Source organism: Gopherus evgoodei, chromosome 6 (genome assembly GCF_007399415.2).
Source record: "Gopherus evgoodei ecotype Sinaloan lineage chromosome 6, rGopEvg1_v1.p, whole genome shotgun sequence".
Classification (NCBI taxonomy): domain Eukaryota; kingdom Metazoa; phylum Chordata; order Testudines; family Testudinidae; genus Gopherus; species Gopherus evgoodei.
This window is the reverse complement of record NC_044327.1, coordinates 101,171,771-101,192,521: the sequence shown is the minus strand read 5'-3', so window position 1 is coordinate 101,192,521 and position 20,751 is coordinate 101,171,771. Positions and strand designations below refer to the sequence as shown.

At 40.5% G+C, this 20,751-nt stretch overlaps 1 protein-coding gene across 1 annotated transcript in view; it reads left to right on the top strand.

Moving 5' to 3' along the window:
* The window catches only part of IL31RA (interleukin 31 receptor A), an 88,824-nt gene that overhangs the window by 43,587 nt on the left and 24,486 nt on the right, over positions 1-20,751 (top strand). Inside the window, 7 exon segments of the mRNA XM_030567313.1 lie at positions 5,584-5,759; positions 9,892-10,037; positions 12,226-12,391; positions 12,830-12,912; positions 13,895-14,111; positions 14,960-15,142; positions 19,731-19,832. Of these exon segments, the coding sequence (XP_030423173.1) occupies positions 5,584-5,759; positions 9,892-10,037; positions 12,226-12,391; positions 12,830-12,912; positions 13,895-14,111; positions 14,960-15,142; positions 19,731-19,832 (1,073 nt within the window).

Genomic DNA, 20,751 nt, shown 5'->3' with positions numbered 1-20,751 from the left:
TTGCTTAAGTACAAAGAAGGAAAAAATTATTGGTCAATACTAGGCACATTTTCAGCGTACCTCTCTGCCAACCCAGGTGTAGTGGGTATAATTCCTCCTTCTAGCAGATGGACAGGAAAAAAAGCAAAAGTCTTGTGCTTGTGTTACCTGGATTTGAGGGGTGTGTGTACCCCAGCATATAATTAAGCCAATTGCAACTATGTTACATGCATTCAGCCATCAAGAATTAATAAAATAGAACACCACATAGTTAAGGGTTAATTGGAAAGTAGGCTTTTATTTGCAAGGTCAAAACTAACTGGCAGTTTCTGCTAAGCAGAATGGAAAGAGGGGAAAGAACAGTAAACAAGTAAGACTGAAAATCTTAGTGGTTGGAAGACCTTGAGTCTCAGCTCCTCTGATACTAAAAGTTTCTTGAAAGTTTAAAAAAAATGATGCTTTAGTAGTGGTCATTATGACCTGTGTGTTTTGTAAAAATGTGTTTTAAAAAATTAGCTAATACAGTGTACTTTGGAGCAATCCTCTGAAGCCATGTTGAGAGACATTTTCCCTGACACCTTATGTCCCCGGTGGGTAGGCAACTGCCACTGTGTACCCACTGTTAATTACTCAATACCAATCCCGAGCTTTGTTAAATATCTGGAATATTCTAAACCAGGGGTTGGCAACCTTTCAGAAGTGGTGTGCTGAGTCTTCATTTATTTAATTTAATTTAAGGTTTCATGTGCTGATAATACATTTAAATGTTTTTAGAAGGTCTCTAAATGTTTTCAAAACGTTTCAAAATGTTTAAGAAGCTTCATTTAAAATTAAATTAAAATGTTGATCTTACACCGCTGGCCCGCTCAGCCTGCTGCTGGTCTGGGGTTCTGTTCACCTAGACCGGCAGCGGGCTGAGTGGGGCCTGTGGCCGGGACCCCGGCTGGCAAGGGTCCGTCAGCCAGAACCCCAGACCAGCAGCAGGCTGTGCAGGGCTGGTGGCCGGGATCACAGATCGGCAGTGGGCTGAGTGGCTCAGCCCACTTCCACTCAGGGGTTCCATCCGCTGGCTTCTGCCAGCCGGACCTGCTCAGACCGCTGCCAGTCTGGGGTCCCGGCCCTGCCTACATACAGTGGGTGCCTACCTTCTCCTTGGTTCTGGCCCATTCTCTTCTTCTGTCTGCGCTGAGCTGAGGGTGGGAGTGCACTGAGCACAGGGCTGGAGGTGAAGGGTCTGGCCAAGGTTGAGGGTTGAGGCAAGAGGTTTGTGTATGGGGTATTTACCTGGGCAGCTCCCATTTGGTGCTCAGGGTAGGGGTGGGGATGTGGGGGGGTGCATGGAGTACAGGGGGCTGGGTATATTGGGGGTGCAAGAGTCAGGGCTGAGGGCATGTCAGGGGGGTGAAGGTGTCAGGGCAGGGGGGTCTGAGAATGTGCGGGGGTGCCAGAGTCAGGGCTGGGATCATGGGGGGGAGGGTGAAGGAGTCAAGCAGAGGGCTGGGTGTGTATGAGGGGGGTACAGGGCTCAGGGCAGGGGCCTGGGGTGTGTGCGGGGCACAGGGCTTAGGGCAGAGGACTGGATGTGTGTTGTGGGGGGGTCAGGGCAGGGGGCTGGAGGGGATATGCCCCTATTCCACCACCACTCTGCCCCTGTGGCCCCGCCCCCATATCTTTTCTGCAGACCCCAGGGCTCCCATGCCCCCTTCAACTCCCCTTCCTCCCTGACTGCCCCCTCCAGAGACCCCTTGCCCCTAACCACTCCGCCCGGGCTCCCACCTCCTATCCAGCCCCGCTTATCCAACCCCCTCCGGCCCCAGCCCCCTTACCAAGAGGCTCCTAGCAGCATGTTCTGCTCGGCACAGAGCCAGACAGGCCACCCCATGGGAGCATGCAGCCCCAGCCCCCAGAGTGTTGCGCACAAGGCGGCATGGCTCCAGGGGAGGGGGGAGTGTGTCTGCCTCCCCGCGGAGCCAAACACTGCCCCACAGGAGCACGCAGCCCCAGCCCCCAAAGTGCTGCACATGGCGACATGGCTCCAGGGGAGGGGGGAAGGCAGTGGAGGGGCCGGCAGCTTGCTGTGCTCATCCGGCGCTCCGGCCCAGGAGTGCAGACCCTGTGGCTTGCCACACCAGGAGAGTGGGGCCATTTGCCCACCCCTGCATTAGGGTGTGCCTGGGCACACCCCGTGCACGCACCTATGCTCTGCCTCTGCTGGGGGGGCGGAGGGCGAAGAAGAGTGGGCTGGGCCAGGCTGGGCAGGATTTTTAATGGCACGCTGCTCTGGCAGGCAGCAGAGTGCCATTAAAAATCGTCTCGCATGCTGTCTTTGGCACGCGTGCCATAGGTTGCCGACCCCTGTTCTAAACCTATTGCTTATGTCTGTGTGCTAGAATCTAATAAACTGCAGTTTTAGATAGAGCATGCTTACTTGCTTTAATCTTTTATCAGACGGAATTGCTCTGTTCCCACTGATTTATTCCTGACACCGTCTGGAGTGCAATAGTTCAGTTGCCCCTGCTGTGGGTTCTGAAAACACTGACATTTACCATATAAGAGAACCTGACCGGCCCATCCTTTCAGTTCTCTTTTTGGCTAGCTAGGCCAATTTCTGCCTGCCCCCACCCCCCACCCCCACCACAGCACTGGATAGTGCTATTGAGGGGGTTAGGGTTTGTATAGAGGGACACCAATCAGTATTTCTTACCTGATATCCTGCTTTCTCTCAGCAGTCCTGACATTTCACCCTTTCTCTTGTATTTGCAGCTTTGACATTGAATTCAGCTTTTGTGTTGATAGATTTGGGATTTTTTTCTCTGACCATTTTAATATAATGAAAACATATAATCAGGGTTGGTAGCAACACCTGTTATAAAGGTTGACCAACACTTCACATAATACCCTATTTTCAGTTGCTCCTAACTTTGACAAACTTTAATCATTTGGGCTGAAATTTTCTGTTACTTATCTGCCTTCGGCTGATTATTATTATTATTTATGAAAAATTTCAGCAAAAACATTTCAGCCATTTCTGAAAACTAGGTTAGGAAAAAATAAATTGTTTTACAATGTTAAAAAAATTCTAGTGACCTTTTCTTTGAGATTCTCTAGTGTCCCCGTGCTTTGGGCAGGGACTCCAAATTTGGCAGAAGGGATGACCATTGTGTCAGAGATATAACTTTTGCTGTTCCTATGAAAATCTTCCAAATGTGGATAAATTATAAGAATTTGAAAAATCTCCGTTTACACAGTCTCAATAGGCATGTTAGAGGTTAGCAGCTAAAATCTTTGAATATTCCATCCTCACCAAGTGTGCTCCATCCTCTGGTGCTGACCAGACTGCACATGCACCACCCCCACAGAGTGGCTGAGCATGTTTCACCAGCTCACTTGTTACTGGGCTTAGGGTTGCCAACTTTCTAATAGCAGAAAACTGAACATGCTCACCCTGCCCCTTCTCCAAAGCTCTGCCCCTGCCCAGCCCCTTTTCCGAGGCCCTGCCCGCACTTGCTCCACCTCACCATCACTTGCTCTCCCCTACCCTCAGGCTGGGGCAGGGGGTTGGAATGCAGGAGGGAGTGAAGGCTCTGGCTGGGGGTGCAGGCTGTGAGTGGGGCCAGGAATGAGGGGTTCAGGATGCAGGAGGGGGCTGCAGCAGAGGTTTGGGGGGTGGGAGGGAGTGTGGGCTTAGGGATGGAGTTTGGGGGCAGGAGGGGGCTCAGGGCTGGGGCAGGGGGTTGGAGTAAGGGGTGTGGGCTCCAGGCAGCGCTTATCTCTGGCAGCTCCCAGGAAGTGGTGACATGTTCTTCTGGATCTTAGGTGGAGGGGCGGATAGGGGGCTCTGCACCCTTCCTCCCCGCCTCTAGGCATCTCCCCCACAGTTCCCATTGGTCTAACTGGGCTGTACCTGCATTACCCTTACACAGTGTTGCAAACTTCTTCAGCCCAGGAGTGAAAATCTGGACATGTAGTTGCTGCTCCTGTCCACTCTGGGCCAAGATGGGACTGGACACCAGAATGAAGGGCAGTGAGCCTTTCTCTTCTGTGCTCTCAGTGATTCCCTTGCTGTTACCCAGGCAACATGGAGGAGGAAGCCACTTCACTTAAATGCAGAGGAGACGAGAAGTGGATCTAGTGGAAGGGAAAAGAGTAGGTTAGGACAAGCAGCCTGTTCTAGTCAGAAGGAACTGGTGGAGGTGGTGGGGAAGACTGGTAGTGGCTGCAGGGCCGGTGCTTCCGTTCAGGCGGCCTAGGCAATCGCCTAGGGCACCAGGATTATTGGTGGGTGGCATTTTGCCGGAGAGGGCGGCAGGCGGCTCCAGTGGACCTGCCGCAGTGGTGCCTGTGGAGGGTCCGCTGGTCTGCGGCTCCGGTGGACCTGCCGCAGTTGTGCCTGCAGACGGTCGGCTCCTCGCGCGACTCCGGTGAACTGCCCGCAGGCACGAGTGCGGCAGCTCCACCAGAGCCGCGGGAGCAGCCGACCATCCACAGGCACGACTGTGGCAGCTCCACCGGAGCTGCGGGACCAGCACGGGAGGGGAGCGAAATTGCCGTGCGCGTAGGGCACTAAAACCCCTAGCGCCAGTCCTGCCCGGCTGGGCAAGGAAACTGGGACTGGGAGAGAGGAAGTGGGTAGATTTAGAGGCATTGTAGTTGATGAAGAATTTTGTTTATGGTCAGATGAAATGAAATAGGTTTTGTTAGTCTCACATCACATACTATCTATTAGGAAAGCATGTGCTGAAATGGAACAAACTCTTTCAAAAAGTCTCTCTTGTTTCCTATTCCCATGGTATATCTTGTCACTGGTACAGTTGGGCTTGTCTTTTTCCATACTTGAAATGTATGTGGCAGTTCATTGCTTTTTGCCTTTTTCTTATGGAAGATGCTTCTGTGTTCATGCATCCTGCTATGAAATGCTTTTCAAGAGGGGTGCTGCGTGTGTACATCTATCTGTAATACTCCTGCTTAGGATTTTAACCTGGTATTAACTAGGTTTATGGATTCCCCATTAAATTGATTGTTCTGTTCACTGCTGCTCCTTGAACGTGGCTGTTTTCACTGCAATTACATCTGTTTGGATCCGTGCTGGCTGCACATATGCCTCCTTAACAGTTAACAGCTTTTAAATGGTTCTAAGACTTGAACAAAATCATACAGTATGGATTTTCAGGGGCAATACATTAAGGGAATGGCATTTATTAGCAGTTTAGCTTCCTTTAAGAGAAGTTCACTAGAAGAACATAGCTTGTTATATGGAATTTAGTGAATATTTGTTTTAAACTGTAATTGCTAATTGAATCTAACATTTTTTGAGGTGGTGTTGTGGTGGTGTTGATCCCAGGATATTAGACAGACAAGGTGGGTCAGGTAATATTTTTGTTGGACCAACTTCTGTTGGCAAGAGAGACAAACTTTTGAGCTTACACAAAGCACTTCTTCAGGTCTCGAAAGCTCTCTGTCTCTCAAACGGAAGTTAGTTCAATAAAAAATATTACCTCACCCACCTTGCCTCTCTATTTAAAACTAAGCTCATTAACTCATTTAGTTGTCCTTGATTTAAGAAAGGGTTGCAAATTAAATTTTCTTTGTTTTTTCTATTGACAGGGATCAAAATTTGATGGATGCATTTCAAGAGGATACCTGTCAAAGCAACAACGGATCATGTTCGTTTTTCCCCCCATATATTCCATTTGCTGAAGACTATTGTTGTCAGGTGAAAGCTGAAAATGTCTTGGGTGTAGGCATATCTGATTGCGTTCCTATAAATATGAATAAAATAGGTAATTTCTTTTGTAAAATACTTAAAGATAAAGTACTACATAAGAAGAGATCAGATAAAACCATGCTGACATTTAATTACACAAAATAACTTTCTTATAAAAATCAAGTGAAACACATTACAACAAAAAATAAAAATAGAATATCAAATTGAGGATACAGCATACTTTTTAGAATAGGAAATAAATGGGGTGATCCACATATTTATAGCTTTTCATTCTGAGCAAGCACATAATGTTCCTCAGTTTGCTCTGGGAAAAGATTAACTGAATCCTGAGAAAGTGTGGAAAGTTTGCAAGTGTGAAATAGACTGAAAGGGAGTCTCTTTGGTATACATTGGATCTAGGGTATTCTGCCTTGCTTCCTCAGATTGTAATTGGGATGATAACCTATTGAGTTTCTTGTATATCAGCCAAAAAAGGAATCTTTCTATATCAATGTATTTTTCTTTAGAAATTCTCTCTAGGCCTGATTACATTCTGTATGTTCTTCATTTGTAAAAAGGCAGCACTTATGGGATCCATTCAAAGACGGAGCACCTCTTGGTTCTAGATGCTGTGCAAACAGATAACAAAAAACACAGTCCCTGCCAGAAGGAGCTTACAATTTGAGTATTAAATATTATGTCTCTTTCCCACTTAAGTTTAAGGCAGACCTGGTTAACACAAGTACCGTGAGTGGTAAGGATTTTATATGTGCTGAAGAGTTCAGTTGAACAAACATAACTTGAAAGTGTAAGAAGAGCTGCTGAAAGGCTTTTTAATTTAAATTTCTCTTCCTAAATCACTTGTGAATGTCATACCATATTTTTCTGCAACACATAGAAATATGTATCAAAAATATCAAGTGGAAAGGTAGATTATTACTAAATGACAATGTTGTTGCATATTTCAGTAGTCTGTTGGCATGGTCAGGTTTAATGTAACTGAATTAGTGAATGTTCTTCTGAAGAATTTCTTATTTCTTAACAACTTTTTGTCATTGTTACTATACCTAAACTGAAAAAAAAATCATTCAAATTATGTAGATGCTTATTTTTCCCAACCTTAACTTAATACATTCACATTTGCACAAAGGTATAATGAATTTTATGCAAAACAATTTCCATGTGTCTTTCCTGATAATTCCATCTTACTGAACCTGCAAAGAATTGAGCGTCTCCGGCTTTCAGATTAGAAGTGAGCAATATTTTTTGGATGAATAGTTATCTGCCAGAAATGCCCTTTGTGATTGATTGAAGCTATTCGTGAATTTGTTGAATCGTTTTGGCCAACTTTTTGGTGGGGGAGGGCAAGGGAAGGGGAAGGGAGAGAGTGAGGAGGTGGCATTTGCCAAATGGGATGGTGGTGATGCCTCCCTTTTAGCCCGGTGGGATGTGGGAGACCCAAGGTCGTTTCCCCCTCCGCCAGAGCAGGGGATTTGAACTTGCATCTCCTATTTTGCAGGTGAGTGCCCTAGCCAGTGGGCTGTGGGATATTTTGGTGATCTCAATCTCTCTTATCGAAGCTGTTCCACTTTGTTTTAAATAATTAACCATTGGAACAAGGTGAGTGCCCTAACCACCAAGCTATAAAGTCTCTTTCTCTCTCTCTTTCCCCATTACTATTTAAGTATTTACACATAGTGGAACAGTTTAAACAGGAGAGATTGACAGAGACCGGCTCCATACTACCCTCTAGCCCAGTGGTTAGAGTATTCTCTTACAATGTGGGAGAACCAAATTCAAATCCTGGCTGCAAAGACTGTACTTTGGTGTCACTCAGTACTCTAGCATTATAAGAAACCAGTTTACAAGGAGAATGGTAGAGGGCTCTGCCTCTTGGGACTTTTCTGTCTTAGCACTTGAATAATTGTTCTTCGTTGATTGCATTGCACTGATTTGAGTGAGTCCACACTACGCACCTGAACTGGTGTGTGGTTTGCCCTAACATCCACTCTGGAGCTGCCTTACACTGATTCTGTTGTGTCTTTTGACAGCTTCTTCAGCCAGTAAACCTCCTTAACTTTATAAGGGGAACAGCACTAGGGGATATACATGTCAGATTTCAGCCTTGGTCAGCAGTCCACAGCTGGACTACTGGTTCGAGGGCGTAGGCACAGAGGAGAAGTAGCAGAGAAAGAGACCTTTAGCCAGGAGATTGAAGTTAGTGGGTGCTCAACACTTTTCAAAATCATGCTACTTCTTGGAGTGCCTCAATGTGGATTTATGTACCAAAGTTTAGGTCTTTTATTTTTGAAAATTTTGCCTATATAAAAGAAATACCGCAAAAGCCCCACTCTTTTCTCTTGCATTGGTTTTGCACCTTTACCATTAAAAAATTAGCAGTGGAATACATTGATATGGATTATTAGAACCCAGCAAATCTGCTTTATATCCATGGATCATTTTTGCAGATTGGATGTAGATACAAATTTTGTATCTGCGTAGGGCTCTATGGATGATTCAGTGGGGAAGCAGAATCAAAGCAGCCGTGTTCTTCAATTGATGGCAAGAATATGCTATTTAAAGAAGAAACAAACCCTTCCCATGTACCCTCCACCCAAAAGCCAGAATTGAATCTGCATTACTGTTTGAACATTTACAAAATTTATTAATCAAAGTACATTACCTTGCTGTTCCCTCCTAAAGTGTAATATATACTGTAAATAATATTTTCATGTAAAATGTATTTATATATTTGAAGAGATTAGCATATTGGCAAAAGTTCTTTTTGTAACCAGATACATGCAAGCTGTGTCAGTCTGACTCTTACTATATTGCCTACCCAATCACCTCAACACTTCTCTAACTTAAGTGTCTCCTGAACAGAAACCATCAGTTGTGTCAAAGAACACTGTGGTTCTCTGATGTTCAGGTTTGTCCAGTGAGAGCTCATCAACTGTTTTAAGACTTGTATGTCTCTAATTGAAAAAGGTTTTTGATTATTGTTGTGTTTCCTTGCCTTTCCGTATCAATTCTCTCAGCATATTGCACAGAGCAGTGTTGAAAAACTTTACTTTCATTAGTGCATTACCAATGTGTGATTAAATGCCCTTCCAGTCTTGTACATGTAATGCAGTACATTTATTTACTGCAATATTTAAACTAATGGCTGGGAGAACTAGTGTAAATTACTGAATTTTTATGGATTAGTAAATGAAGGTCAGATTCTTCAACCATCAGGCATATTAAGTAGCACTTTGACTTAAATTGGATGATTTGAAGTGCTGTTCAGCATCCAAAAGGATTAGGATTTGGCTGTAAGTAAACAGATGGATTTTTCTTTTCCCAGAATACCTACATTGCTCACACCACTGTGCCATTCTTCTAGTTAATTATTTAAAATAAATCAATCCATTATGCATATCACAAAACCATGCAGCTGTAACATGTTGTGTACCTCTTCCTCCCTCCATCCTGCCTGATTCCACTTCTTCCTCTGTTCATGCTTTGTCATAGCTTAGCTAGGTTAGAATCTGAATAGGGTAGAATCCACATGTTTATATCTACATAAAGACTCGTGAATTACAGTTCAGTTTTATTCATGTGAAAACTCTGCCTGTGTAGTGATCCTACTGAGGAAAAAAAGTACAACCTCCTCAGTGGGTACTTCCCAGCTGTAACGTCCACCATTACATCAGCAGCAGTTTTCTAGCCTACTCTCTCCTCTCCTCTCCTCTCAATACTTGTCCATTCCCTAACAGTTCTGCCAGTCCTTCCCTCAAACTCTTGTCACCCCTGAACCATCTTCCAGCTGAGTTCTCCCTTATTTCTCCAGGTAGGACTCAGCTGCAGCTCTATTATTTTCTCTGTCCCCCGTCTTTGAGAGGAAACTGTGGTGGTCACATTAGAAATAGAAACATATGTACATGTATTGAATTTGAAAGAAACTTGCACATCTGTGTGCAAGTTAGTCTACAAACAGTATAGTTAGCTGTGTATGTAATCTCTGTGCTATATGTAGTTTTTCATCATTACAGTTGGTATATATGTAATATGCATTGATATGTGCAAATCTGTTACAACTTACGTTGTTAGAATAATTAAGTAACTATTCCTAGAATTTACATACTCAGACTATTCTGAACTTTTATTTGAAGTCAAGTTGTAGAATGTTTTTCTATTAAAAGTATGAGTATTTTTCTCAATTTCAGTGAAAACTAAGCCTCCTAAGATAGTTTCAGTAGAAAAAATTCCTGGTGTAAAGCAATTGCTTAACGTAACCTGGGACAAACCTGATCCAACATTACTAGATTTAAATTGTCGTCTTCGATACAGAAACACAAATTCAAATACTTCGGTAAGTTACATCATTATTTTCAGAATATTAGATCATTTGTCACTGACGTAAATGTTGATCCTTTTAAATGCTGATCACAAAAGGCAAGGATGTAAGATCACTAATAACTCATGTATTAGTAACATATCAAATGTAATATAAGCATGCATGATATTGGAATATTAGAAAATAGAGATGGATAAGACCTTCTGTTTCACTGTCAATGGTAAATTGTTCTTGCCCTTCTGTCTGTTTCAGAGCCATCTTACTCCTTATTTGTCCTAGGAAAATTTCAGTGGAGGTACCCTCAGTCAGACCAACAATCAAAAATGTTTTTCTTCCTATTACTTTCTGGCAAATACAGTAGTTATGTTTACTCTAGATTTAGATTAGAACAAAAGTAGGAGGTGGTTCTCTGACAACCTGGCTCCTGGCAGGGTAGAAATGTGTAAGCAGTGTGTTCGAGAAGGGGGCTTATCTCTTTCTGGCATCTCATAATCCATCTGACCTACAATTCTAAGTGGAAATGGTTCGCTGTGGGCTCCTCTGTTTGCCCTTCACAAAAATAGCTTGTCTACACTGTCCACCTGTCTGAGTCCAACTTATAAAAATAACTCCAGATACAGTTAGCAGCTGTTTGAGCCTATCATAAACTAGCTGAAGGTCTCTGCATGGCTTGATACTTTTAAAACCTTCCATTTAAAAAAAAAAGACCCTTTTGTCATGGGGTTATGAATGTGGTCCTGACAGAGCTGATGAAAGAAAGCTCTTTGAACCACCCAGTTCCTGTAAGTTTAAGTCTCTTACACGGAAGGTCATTTTCCTGGCTGCAATGGCTTCAATCTGCACAATGAGTGAGCATCATGCCCTAGTGATGGATCTACCTTAACTAGATTTTATAGGACTGAGATGGGGCTGTGGACTTAACTGACATTCTTCTCCAACGTAGTGTTGAAGTGCCACTTGTTAATGAGTCTATCATCCAACATTCTTCCTATAATCACATGTCCTTCCCCAGGGAAGTGCTTTTTCATATGCTCAGTGTTAAGTCTTTGGGGTTCTAACTGGAGTGAATTAAAATGTGTAGAAGATCCACAAAACTTTCTTTGTTTTGGAGACCATTTCAGGGATGTCTGATTGTATTGCTATTATTTGGCTGAGCTGAAACGAAGAAGCCATATCAAGGCTCACTTAATCAGAGACAAGGCAGCACCAGGGGTGCCGTCATAGATTTCTGGTCCTCTCTCCACACATTTACAAAGCATTATTTCTTGGATTTTCCTTCCAGGTGGTAATTTTGATTTCAGACTCTCTGTACTCTGAAGCTTGTCTCCAACATAGGGGTAGCCAAACTCCCCACTTCTGCCCCAAAAGTGTTTTTATACATTTCTCTTTTCAGTTGGCTGAGATTTGAGTGTTTCCCTCCTTCCTTATTGATTGTCACACTTCATTATCTTCTTCAGTGTTGATTTAAGAGGTTATCTTACCCCCTTTCAGTATACATTTAAAAAAAAAATCCACCCTATTCCCACTGTTGATGTTGGGCTTGTTGTTACTGCATGTTTTAGCTTTGCTCTCATTTTTATTGTGGGACAATCATGGAACTTCCCTGCTTTCCTGGACTGAGACTCTTGTTCTGATCACCTCTTTAGAGTAGGTGAAAATTACAAACCATATAATTCTTCTTCTTCAAAGTGATCATTATTGCCACTCATCTACATGTTTCCCCTCAGAGTTTGGAGGATAATTTTTCAGGGAGAGTTTTGGCACATGGTTTTTCTGTTTTTTCATTGGTACAGATATTTTGATCATGTGTTGATTATCTTTAGATTGTCTTATTGCTGGGACCTTTGGTTCTCATGTAGTTGGAGATGACTGAAACAGTTGTAGGGCAGCATTGATGCTTCAGAGAGGGCAGGACGCAATGGCCAACAGAGAGCCTAGCTTATGCTCTCTACTCCATTACTACTGTCATTAAGGGTAAAATGTAACCTTAAGAACAATTGCAAAGATCCAGAAATGAGAAAGCTACACTCAGAAGCACTATTTACAAGATGAGTAGCTTTCCCTTTTATTTATAATGGAGGGGTGATCTGGGAGGCATGATAGATATGGTCTTTGAGGTTTTTAAGTAGATAAAGTATCTGCTGAGATTTATTTTTTTTGTTAATAAAGACAACATATTTTGTGTTCATATTTTCACTTTTAGATAACAGTTAATTTCACTATGAATCAAAATGAAAGAAGATCATCATTTAATCTCACGGATCTATGGGATTTTACAGAGTATGCTATTGCCATTCAATGCGTTGGTGTTGAATCAGAAATCTGGAGTGAATGGAGTGAAGAGAAAATAGGAAGAACAGAACAACAAGGCAGGCTAATTGTTTACAACATAGTTTTTAGCAGGATTAATTTTGAATCTTTTGGCACAGAAGTTAATATTAGCAGACTACTTTCAGCATATTATCAGTTAGTTGATGTCATAGTTTGGCTTTGAAACTGTGAAAACAAATACATTCAATTAAAGATGGCTAGAAGGGGGGAGGGCAGAAAAAGAGATTAACTGAAAGGGACAGAGAGATCTGATCAGTGAAGAATATAGAATGGAGGAGGAAAAAAAGGGATTGTTTAAAGGAAATAAAAATCTAGAGCTAGGAAAGAATTGCGAAATGACCATAAAGAATGGAAATAAGAGACATAGAGCAAAGGTATATATGGCTCAATAAGGGGAAAAAAAAATTCAACACTGCTGTTAATCTTCTTTAAAAAACAACAGCAAGTTTTCTACTTTTTATCATTTGTTTTACTAGCTCCTTCAAGAAAAGTGGATTTGTGGAGAGTAATTGAATCTTCACCATCAGCTGAAAATAGATATGTACATCTTATGTGGAAGGTATATACATCCATGATTTTAAAATGCGAACTGCCTCTTCCAGTAGAAATTGCATTTTATTATCTGTGGTTATAGGACATAAAGGTCTGTCAAGTCTGGCTCAGATGAGCTCCATACAAAGCTAGAACAGAACCTACAGAAGTTTTCTGTTAAGTAACATGATGTTGACTACGACTTTTGCAGTCAGAATTTCCCCTGTGACCATACTGACATCATATTCAACATGATCTACAAAATCTGATTGCTAAGCCATGATGGTCAATAGTCTATATAACTAGTTAGTTAATATAACTTCTCATGGTTCTAGTCTAATCTGCAGTTTTGAAACCTCCATTAAATTATCACCATTTGACTAAGCTGGAGATAAGAACTGAATGGTAACATTGTGCTTTTAGAATCTTGATTGAAATACTAATAAAATATATTTTAATTTGAGCTGGTCAAATGCAAGAAAAATGAATAATTTGAGTATTGCAGTTATCTGTTGAACAACTTATTCCAAAAACTGAATTCCTTGAAGAAATTTGATGGAAAAACAGTAATATTCATAGTATAAATATTTTCAGCAGCTATTATTTGACCAATTGTAATTTTAACAGACTTTTTAAGCCTTTACATTTATTAGAATCCAATAAAATCTGTTTTTAGACTTCAACATTGTTAATTATCCAGAAAGTAATCCAATATACCCACTGGCATATTCAAACATTTCAAATTGTTCCCAGAATTTCTGTTATGAAGCAGTTGGAAGACATTCTGGATGTTGACCCTCTGATGGGCTCACTAAATATTTTTCAGGAATCTTTTCTGATTAACCAAGTGAGGCAAACTGGAAAACAGATTACCGAGAAACTGAAATATGTTTGCATGAAAATAATCCAGAGGTAGAGAAGGGAAAAATTCTGGAGTCCTGGCAATGTGCTTTTGATTATAGAAGCAGTATTACAAAACATACACAACTTTTGTATTAATTTTTAAACAGGTGTTAAAAGAATATCCATCTTCGGAGTGTCTACTTGGCTACAAAATACAGTACTGTCCAGAAAATAATGCTTCTTTTAAAATGACACAGAACACTACTGACAAGGTGGCCAAACTCCTTTTAACGGGGGAAGCCTATGTGATATCTGTTGTTGCATATAACTCTGTTGGAGAGTCTCCTGAGGCTACTCTAAGAATTCCATCTATTGGTGAAAAAAGTACGTTTTTTTAAAATGGTTTGGTAGATATTCCCTTGGATCACTGAAACAGCCTTTTCTGTATCCATGTGATAATTCATTTTGCCTGTCTTAAGTACTGTTGCAATGAAAGTGAAATTGTGGTAGAGATTTTTTTTGTCCTGGATTCTACAGGTGGAGAAGACCTACTAAGTCATCTAGCTTCTCACTATGTCAGTACAGGATTGTCTAATTTCACTACTTTATTTAACACAAGTACAATAGACTAATGTAACAGCCTACTCTGGTATGGAAGAGAATGTATTAAAGCATTGATATGTCATTGTACATCAGCATGTCATATATTTTCCTATTAGTAATAGTGCTTCCTGTTTATAAGGCCATTAATAGGAGTCACTGTTTTATTATGTTATTATGTTTGTTTGTTATGTTATTTATTATAACTAATTGGCCTCTGTCATGGATTCCTTATTTCCTATTAAAACACAAGTCAAAACCTACTTTTCTGTGTTACTTCAGCCAATAAAATGTAAAGTAGGTCTCTGTATGGATATATACTCCAATTCTTCATGTCTCTGCTTGTGTACACACCCCATTTACTTTCACATCTTATTGTAACAATTCCATTATTGTTTGCTGTGTTATCAGATACTCTCTCTATGTGTATGTGTGTACATGTATAATTAAATAAAACAATGCTTTACACAATTAAGCTGCATTTCTTGTTTGACTTTTGCTAAGTCAAATACTGTTCTGTAGATAAAAATCTAAATCTCTCATCACTGAATTGCTATACTATTATGGATGTTTGCTCTATTAAAATTTTTATAACTATTTCTGTTTAATTTTTACGTCTTGTTATTTTGCAGCTCCCAAATGGATTGATACAGTGAGGACACTTAATTTAAATGAACAAATGGTTGTGGAGTGGGAAGCATCAGTTTCAGAAATAAACCGATATGTCATTGAATGGTATGAGGAGTTGGAGACTGAGCTCTTGGGTAGATCATGGCAGTATATATTAAATACTACAAAGTGGACAGCTCAGAAAGGTAAATTTACTATGCTTGCGTGACCTTATAGTTTTCACATCTCTATCAGTTACTTCTTAACCTAAATCTAGAACACAGATTTTTTGTTCAAGAAAAAGTATTTTGTTTCTCTATTTAACATAGCACAGTATAATATACAGCCTATCTTTCTCTGAGATGTGGGCAACATACTCTTGTTTCTAGTTAAAGTATGGTGACACACAGACACAATTTTTTTCACTGCTTAGTAAGATGATAAGCCTGAGAGTCACCAGTGCATGACAGAAAACAGTGGACAAAATTGTAATCAGAAGCAGAAATGGATAGTAGCCTTTGAACCTTTCAATTCAATATTTGTAGCAGCAGCTATTTTGCATATAAATTGACTAATATAAAAAAGTAGTGACTTATAAATAATTTTAATTTGAAGTAATATTTTGAAAACATAAACAAAACATTGACATCACTAGAAAGTAGTTTAAAATAGCAGCAAAACAGATATTTAATAAAAATTCAACTTCAGTACTATTAGGGCCAATTACAAAATATATAGTTCTTTAGGTGTGATCACATAAGTGCAACAAGAAAATACAAAATTGAATGTCTGCCAGTTCTTGGAAAATGAAGACAGGTAGTTTTTGGAGTGGAAATTTGTATTCTAGTTAAAGAGAAATGAACATATTTTTGAATCTCTTTGGCAACACATTGCAGCAGGAAATTATTGAACATAAAAACATAATTGCACAAGTCAAGAACTACAATATGACACTGAGTATTCTATCTTTTTACTACATATTCAAGATTCTTCAGGTTGTTCAAATTAAAAAATCCTTTTTCTTTCTTCCTCCTTATATATAAAAGCAGATCTAAAAGCATCATGTGCTAGATTCGGTACAAATATATATGAAGATATGGTCCTTGTCTCACATATAGGGCCAAATTAACTCTCCTGTGGGCCTGGGGCTATTAGAAATTGCGGGGTCCCTGTATACAAGTCTTTTTCCTAATTTAAAACAAGATGATCACAATTATGGCATCGAGGCTATTAACATTATACTAAACTTGCCTTTTAATTAACATAAAGCTGTTCTGTGGTTACATTTCAGTCTTAAAACATGTAGAATATAGTTAAGAAGTAGGCTATTTTTAATTAACTTACCTTAAAACAGCTGTTCTATTAGTTTCTTTCTGGGAGGAAGTTTGGTGCCAGAGGGGGCTCCAGCTGGGGCAGAGTGTTGCGGTGCAGGAGAAGGTGAGGAGTGTGGGCTCTGGGAGGGAGTTTGGGTGCAGGAGGGGATCCTGACCTGGCACAGTGGGTTGGTGTGCAGGAGGGGGTACAAGGTGCAGGCTCCCAGCAGGAGGTGCTTACCACAGGCGGCTTTCGGCCGGTAGTGCAGCAGGTCCCAGGCAGGCTGCCTGCATGCCGTGGCCCCAAGCCGCTCCCTAAAGTGGCTGGCTGCTGGCACATCTCTGTATGCCCCTGGTAGGAGGGGGACAGCGTGTCTCCACGCACTGCCTGTGCCTCAAGCACCTCCCCTGCAGCTCGCATTGGCTGGTTCCCAGCCAATGGCAGCTGGGGGGACAGTGCTGAGGGCAGGAGCAGTGCGTGGAACCACCTCCCCCACTGCCAGGGACTGCAGAGATGTGCCAGCAGCCGTCCGCTTCCGGGAGCGGCTTGAGGCTGCAGCATGCAGGCAGCCTACCTGAGCCCTCATGCGCCGGGACTCCCCTTAGCCTGGGGTCCCGCACTGCAGCCCCTAAAGCCCCTGCACTAATCTGGCGGTGCTCACATATCTTAAATCTGGAAAATACGACAAGACAGACAAACAGTAATAGGCAGACAACAAGCAAGCAAAATATAAAACCTGTAAATATTTTGTTAGTCTTAGTTTTTTACTTCCTTAAAATCTCACCCATCCCACTTTTATCCTGGTGTCCAACTGTCAGACAATGTATTACTAATCCAACGGGCTGCCCTTCCACCCCACCTAAATAGATTTAGGCTTGGGAGGTGAATTGGGAAAGTAGCACGTCAGATGGTAAATATGTTAGTTACTAAAAGTGTCTTGAGGTAGTCTTGAGGCAGTTCCAATTGACCACTCCTACTTGTCTTCTCCAACTCACCATAGGGGAGTTGTAAGGAAATTAAGATTGTATTTTTAATGCACATTAGGAGATGCACTTGAAAATTTATCCATCTGTGATTTAAGGGCAACATTTTTTAAATTGGGTTCCTAAAGATAGACTCCTAAGTTCATGTTTAGGCCTGATTTTCAAAAGTGAAATTGTGAATGGTGAAAGTTACAACCATATACAATAGAATAACAAAGAGATTTAAAAAATAGAGCCCAAAGAAGGAAAGAGAAGTAGTAATACAGTGCAAACTACTGCTACAGGGTGAAAATAAGACCAGAAGAAACAAAGAAATATTATTGGTCCATCTGGTACACTGCTACTTAAAGCCATATGGCACCATCAGATCCACATGAAAAATCTCAGAAGTTTTAGCGCATTTAGGAGCTGCTCAAAGCTGTGATAAGAGTTAAGATCTGATGTGATCTATCCCTTCAACAGAGCTGTATTTCATAATTTTTGCTGAGCAGTTTCCCCAAACAATCACGGCTTGGTTATAAGTATATGTAATCCTCATAAAACATTAAACTGTATTATAGTATCTAGATTTGAACTCAACCAACATATGAAGGAGAAATCTTCCGTGTTAATGTCAGTCTTATCTGGAATAACTCATGCTCCTTATCTGCAGATACGGAAATTGGTCTGTCTAGTGTATATATTTGTGACTGTTTAAATCTTTCCCCAGTATTGTTCATATTATGTACAATAAGTGAGAACTAAATCAATTTTTAAAAACCACTACTTCACTGAAGTGGGTGCAAAAAGGGGCACAGAGATTCTTGCTAATCTTGCTCTACTTTTATTTTACATGTATGGGAAGTATAATGAAAAGAATATAATCTGTTATCATTAAATTAAGTTATTCTTTCTTAGTTTTTAAACCATTTCTTCACTGGTGGTAAACTGAAATTAGAAATCTGTTAATTGATCAGTGGGTCCTTTTCTGATTTCCATTATATAAAATTGCACAATTAAAAATAGCAAACTCTTTTCAGCAAACTAGCACTTCAGATTTTAAAAGTATGAGAGAACACGCAACTGCAAATGACATCACTGACTTGTCAGAGAAGCACTTTGACCAAGCAATAGATTGATTTTACTAGTTTATAAAGTCCTTTTAGATGCCTCCATTACAGAAAACAACACAAAACAAGAACAGTCAAACAAATGTTAAACAAGCTAAGTGAGTCTTAGTTCTTGTTTTGAGGATTGCTACACTCAGGCTGACAGACTCCGGTTAAGAGCAAATGTCATGAAGGGAGGCTCTCAGTTAAAAAGGCCCTACCATTAGGCATATATGGTAGAACTGTGCATATAGCTGAAATACTCAGAGCACAAGTCAGCTTGTGTATGCAAAGGTGGTTTAAAGCTCATCTTGGCACTGCCCTGAGTCTGGTGCTACTCTTTAAAGTCACATCTCCCTGCACCATTTTAGCAGCATGAGACTGCTCTAATTTATGATGGTCAGCAATGAATTCAATGAGCTGAAAAAGCAGTGGAGAATTGACATAGTTCGAGGGTCTGGCCATGTCCACTTTTCCCTGCTATACTAGTCACAGAGAAGGAGTGGCATCAGAGCAAGAGCCTCTGCTCTGGCTTTACACAACTGATGATAAATCATGGGGTGATCCTCCTTAACCTGAATAAACTGGTTGTAGATTTAGATAAGATTAGGTTGGTGTTGTGGCTACACTAGAGAATCTGGCCCAGAGTGTTCAAACATTAATTCCAGGGGGAAGCCTTTCTCATTAAATTTCAATTGACTGAATAGGGGTTGGGGAGGGAGATGCCCTCTCACATAACTGGTTGCTAGACCATCAGGGTTTGAATGATAATTGCCAAGAATTATACCTGGAAATAAGATGCCACTGTAGAGACTTCAGTTACAGGTGTCGTGATGTCAAGCTGCTTACAAGATGAGCAGCTGTACTCTGCACAGCTGGAGCCAGCAGGAGCTCTCTTGTTACTTTTAAAAGCTTTTATTACATCTTAAAGAATACCTCTTTTTGACTAGAAATAAAAATAAAAAAATAGAAGTAGTTTCAGAAAAAAAACTGAAGGATCAGCAGCTACTCGATATCCTCAATCCTACCCAATAAATGTACAATAATTAGCCTTGTCAAATGCTAGTGATGGTAAGATACTGTGAACATGTAAATTGCAACATAAGAAAAAGTATAATTATTATTCCTTAATCAAAATATTTCTAGTGGAAAAATTAGTCTGAATTCAAATGCTTTTAGAAAAGCTGTCAAATAAAGTTCATTCTGTGTTTTTTCTCCATGCTTAAGTACATCAATGGGTATGCAAAAGAATAAGCATAGATTGCATTCATCAAAACTGAGGGAAAATACCAGTAAGGAGCATTCCTAAATTCATCTAATACTAGCAAGAAAATACAACTTTATTTTCCTTATGTAAATGTAAATCTTAAATGAAGGACATGTATCTGAAAAATATTTTTTTCTTACAGATGCCTTTAAACCCTTCAAATGCTATAATATCTCAGTGTATCCTCTCTATGGAAATAAAATAGGAACTCCACATTCCATACAAGCTTACTTTCAAGAAGGACGTACGTATATGAAACTATCAATTCGGTCAAACCCTCTGTATTACTCTCTGTCTTGTAATAGCATCTGTGCAATGTGCTTAAGACCTGTGTTATTAAGGGAAGGAAGTAGTGTTTAGTGCATAGAACTATGAATTAGGATTCCTGGTTTTTATTTTCAATTCAGCTATTGATTTGCTGTGTATTTCATAGAAAGTAATTTAATCTATGTGTCAGTTTTCCCATTTTGTGATATGGATATGGAGCTCAATTTGCAGGGTTGTTGTAGGCTTGAGTAATGTTTGTAAAGCACTTTCAGAACCAGAAGAAAGCTGCCACAAAATGTATTAAAATTGTTTTTTTTAATTGTAAATATGGGTCAAGTCTTAAAAATTGCAGTCTCGTTTAGACATAGTTTATGCTATTTCTCAAGGATATAACTGACTGAACTTTTTTATGTTCAATTTTACTTTTTCTAGTGGAAGGGTGATTTTGGGGCACAGACTAAATGGCTAGTTTGAAAAGTTTGAGTTTTGTTCTCTTTTTACGGTGTAATGGAAAATATACATTCCTGCGGTATTAATATTTTTTTTGGTAGAAAATCTTGCCGTTTCACATAATGCACGATTTCCGCACAGATTCTGTTTTTAGTAGAACTGGAACGTGATTTGGATGAATTATACAGCTAATTATAAGAACCAAGTTTGGTAGTAGACTCAAGATTTCAGGCTGTGGACTGGTGAAGACTCCAGGGAACTGGGTACAGTACAATGATAATAGAGCATATAGTTGTTAAGGAAACCTAGATGTATTGGCTTATTCATGAAGGGACAATCGCTGATTGGTTTTGAATGCAATTTAGTTATAGTTAAGATGCTTTGATGGTAGTGGTGGTGGTTGATTGAGAGAGAGAGGAGACGTTATGCCTTTTGAGTGGACTGGA